Genomic DNA, 4,451 nt, shown 5'->3' on the forward strand with positions numbered 1-4,451 from the left:
CAAGGAGTGTACGGCCAAGAGAGAAACTAGAGAGAAGTTTTGTGTGTGTGAATCTTTTGTATCCGGATCCCAATTCTAATCAATTCATACAAAGATTCATATTATTCTTCTTCTCATTCTCTTCTATTTGATCTGACATCATCCGTTTGATTAAGATTCCACACCATCAAACGGATCTGATTGATACACAGACAAATTAGGGACTTACAATGGGAAATCAATTATTAATTTAATAAAATTAGAATGAGAAATTTTAAATTTTAAATTTTACATCGATAATTAATAGGTTAACAAGTAGCATAATAGGTGACATATAATATTAATAGAGAGTTTTAATATTATGACATTTGTCAATAGGCAGATAAACTTATTCATTATTAGAATATGAGGATATTTAATTAATTTATTTTTATTGTTAGATACTATGTATTTTTAAAATATTTTATATGCTTAAAAACAAAAGAAAAAAAAAATCATAAAATGCTATATAAATATTTCACACAACAAAAACATATTTATTAATTAAAGAATAAAGTTAAAAATTGATCAATATTTAATTAATATATATAAAGTTATGAATATTTTAAAAATAACCTTTGAAAAAAATAATACAATCAAATATGAAAAAATAAAATTGTTATTAAAAGTGAGAAAAAATGATTTAAAGTAATTAACTTTTTGTTTAACCACTTGGATTGTGATGACTTGGTAAGACATGTGGAAGATATGGTGGATAACCTATTGACCCATGTTCAAATCCTAACACTATTCAGCCCTTATGACCATGGAGGTTCGCCTGCAGTGACTCCAGGGCATGAGACAAAGTCTCATGTTTGCAGCGGGGGATTAATCGGTGCGCGTAAGCTGGTCCGGAAACCCTCGTTAGGGAAGTTCCCTTTCCAAAAAAAAAAAACTTTTTGTTTTGTTTATATTTAAATAATTTTTTTTATACATATTTAATAATTTAGCTTGTTAATTTGTTTACCAGTGACAATAATAACACGGTGACAATAACAATACCTAAACATATATAATAAGTTAAATATATATAAAAATAAAGAAATTTTAGCTAATTATTAAATATAAACGAAATGAATTACCTTTCTAAATCATTTTGCTTTTGAAAAACGGTTGCTACGAAAATCTTTACATGGATTGACGCTGTTGTAGAAACAAGACTAAAGATTCTTGACCGATTCAAGAAAGGTAGCTACGGCAGCCCCTTCCCCTAGCCCCTGCACTCTTGTGTGAGTGCCTGTAAAGGTTCGGTAAAAGGGACAAAATGGGTAAAGAATATCCGTGGTAGTTACGATCTAACACCATATTAATTTATTCAGAAATTAGTGAAGCAACTACGAAAATTCGATGATTTATAGGTCCAATACACACACCAGACGACTTTAAAATCAAAGAACACAGCGACTGAGAAGAATCTTAACGACAAATCCTCAAAAATGTCGATTGCGAAGAAAGGGCTTCAACAGTACTTGCTTCAGCTGCAACAGCATCCTTTAAGAACAAAGGTACTGTCTCTTCTCGATTTCCTATTATTGTTTTTCGAATTCACGAATTGGGTTTTGTTCTATTGTTGAATCATGAACTGGGGTTTCTTCCATGAATTTGAATTGGAACTGCTTTTAATTTGATTTTGTGGTTTTTAGTAAAATCAATAACTGGGTTTTGTTCTTTTTGGAATTGAGATTAATTTCCGAACTGGGTTATGTGTTTCTTGATTAGCGATGAATTAGGTATTTTTTTGTTACTGAAAATTTGTCATATTGAAGGCTTTGACAGCCGGAGTCTTGTCGGCGATCAGCGATATCGTGTCTCAAAAGCTCACAGGCATCCAGAAATTGCAAATCCGTCGACTTCTTCTCAAAGTGGTATGATCTGATTAGTTTTCATCTTAAGTTGAATTGACTTTATATTTGGTGTAATGAATTCAAATTTGTTCTAGTGTTTTTTTACATCGAGTTCTTGAAGTCATTCCGTTGACTTTAAAACATCCAAGTTTTTAGTTGTTTATATGTCAGAATTCTTGAGATATCAAAATGAATTACACAATCTTATCCTTTACCCACATCGAGTCCATTTTTAACATAGATACTTTGAAATCGATTCACCAGGCCATAATTATAATGATATTTACGAAAGATTTGTGAAAATTATTGTGAAATGGAAGGAAAAGGTAAAACGAGGTCATATTTGTAAAAAATTGTAAAAAGTCAGGACTTAAACGGGAAAGTCACATAACTTATTCTCTCTGCAATAAATGAAAAAGCACCAGTCAATATATATATATATATATATATATATATATATATATATATATATATATATATATATATATATATATATATATATATATATATATATATATATATATATATATATATATATATATATATATATATATATATATATATATATAAGAATCAGTATAGAATATTAATGCGGGAGTGTTTGTAGCTTTTTGGGTGTGCATATCTTGGACCATTTGGGCATTTCTACCACTTATTGTTGGATAAGTTGTTCAAGGGCAAAAAAGACACGACAACAGTTGCCAAAAAGGTATCCTAAGAACCTTTGATAATAAGGATAACAATGGAAATTTACAATCTTACAACTGAATTATATGACACCTAATTCGCGATTTGTCTATATATTTGTAGGTGTTGCTTGAACAAGTGACATCTTCTCCATGGAACAACTTGATTTTTATGCTTTACTATGGGCTTGTTATCGAGGGTAAGTTCTTTTTGGTTCCTTGTTTGAATAAATATGTTGACTATAATTATTTTAGTAGATAAACGATTATGAATTGGTTTAATGCTAATGGGGGTGTTTGGATGTATGATTTGAAAGTTATTATTTTGTTTTGAAAAATCAAAATCATGAGTAATGATAGAAATAAGTTTTTCTATATAATCTGTAAATAAGTTTTCTTGCATTTAACCTTTTTAAAGTTCATATCATTTTTCAACTTTAAAGTCATATAATAATTTATGGTCATGTATATATATGCAGGAAGATCATGGATCCAAGTGAAATCTAAAATCAAGAAGGAATACCCCACAGTACAATACGCAGCATGGACGGTAAATCCATAATTTCAGTTTTTACTCATATTTTTATAAATTTCTGTTGTACAAATCTTTTAAAGAAATAGCAATTTGTTTTATAACATCCTATTTTCATTTCTTTCTATAACAACACTATAAGTTCTTATTAGGACATTGTGCTTTGAAAAATCTACCCAATTACAGCAGTGAAAATTGCTTTGTATATTTTTTTTAAAAAGTATAATGTTGTAATAGGAAAAATAAAAGGTACGTTGCTATTTATTGCATTGTTATTATTTCTTTTGAATATTTTGTAACAAGTGAATAATATTTATTAACCGATGTGTGCAGTTCTGGCCAGTAATCGGGTGGATAAACCACCGCCACGTGCCACTGCAATTCCGTGTCATTGTCCAAAGCTTTGTTGCAATGTTATGGTAAGTTTATTCATTTTACAAAAAGAATCAAGAATAAGTCTTTATAATTCAAATTATTTTAAAATTAATCTGAAATTGTCATGTTTATTTCTACTCAATTATTTTCATTTATTAATGTGGTTGTACTTTCATATTTTGTTTTCTTATCAAAAGGCATTGTAGTTTGACAATTTTACTCGATTATAGCATTGTACTTTCGATTTTTTCTTTTCTTATTAGGACATTATACTTTGAAAAATCGACCCAATTTACATGGCTAAAATTTGGGTAGATTTTTCAAAGTAGGATGTTGTGATGAACAAGTGAATGAATATAAATTGCTATTTTCTAACCTTTTTATTTAAATTTGTTGATAAGAATTTGGTTTTTCTCTTCTGATTTTGTAGGGGTATATTCTTGAATCTAAGAGCAAGATCAGTATTGACAATTAAAAAAGATTAGGGAATTTGAAAGGAACTTCTCAAATAATTTCTTCTGCTGCTGCAAGAATTGGCTCTTATTTAGTTTAAAATATTATTAAAGGTATGTTTTTACTGTTTTCGAATGTTTTTATTCAGATATGCAAAAACATCAAGATGGGTTTATGTTCCGTTGCCTTTTATCTTGTTTTTAAAGGTTGGGTTGTAATTGTCTATGTATTATTATGACAGCGACTAATTAGAAATTTAGAATCAATGATATGGTTACATGTTATGTGTTGTATAAGTTGTTAATCTTGTTAGGTGCTCTTTATTTACGACTTAATGTAGATAATACTTAGTCCAATAAAAGAACAACTTTTTCTCAAGTAGTTTATGTTGTGTTTGCACCCTAGCTGAAAAGCTAGCTTATCAATAAACGATATCAAACAACTTATAAAAAAGCTAGTTTAGAAGCTAGTTTATAAGTTTCTTTTGTGGTTTTACCAAATATTAATTTTAATAAGCTCAAAAATAATCTAGCTTATATGTGG

General features: G+C 28.7%; 1 protein-coding gene across 1 annotated transcript; it reads left to right on the forward strand.

Annotated features, from left to right (window-relative positions):
* The first annotated feature begins 1,133 nt into the window (after positions 1 to 1,133).
* LOC111896267 (peroxisomal membrane protein PMP22) lies at positions 1,134 to 4,204 on the forward strand. Its single transcript, XM_023892273.2, has 7 exons — positions 1,134 to 1,523; positions 1,785 to 1,883; positions 2,470 to 2,571; positions 2,673 to 2,748; positions 3,028 to 3,098; positions 3,414 to 3,499; positions 3,886 to 4,204. The coding sequence occupies exons 1-7, from the start codon at positions 1,455 to 1,457 to the stop codon at positions 3,938 to 3,940; spliced, it is 558 nt and encodes a 185-aa protein (XP_023748041.1). The 5' UTR covers positions 1,134 to 1,454; the 3' UTR covers positions 3,941 to 4,204.
* Positions 4,205 to 4,451: the final 247 nt, after the last annotated feature.

This window comes from Lactuca sativa, chromosome 1, assembly GCF_002870075.4.
Source record: "Lactuca sativa cultivar Salinas chromosome 1, Lsat_Salinas_v11, whole genome shotgun sequence".
Taxonomy (NCBI): domain Eukaryota; kingdom Viridiplantae; phylum Streptophyta; class Magnoliopsida; order Asterales; family Asteraceae; genus Lactuca; species Lactuca sativa.

Excerpts from the sequence above, each read along its gene's own strand:
- LOC111896267 (XM_023892273.2), top strand. The coding sequence starts at position 1,455 with ATGTCGATTGCGAAGAAAGGGCTTCAACAGTACTTGCTTCAGCTGCAA. Across the intron at positions 2,749-3,027 it reads CTATGGGCTTGTTATCGAGG|GAAGATCATGGATCCAAGTG; the intron begins GTAAGTTCTTTT and ends ATATATATGCAG. Across the intron at positions 3,500-3,885 it reads AGCTTTGTTGCAATGTTATG|GGGTATATTCTTGAATCTAA; the intron begins GTAAGTTTATTC and ends CTGATTTTGTAG.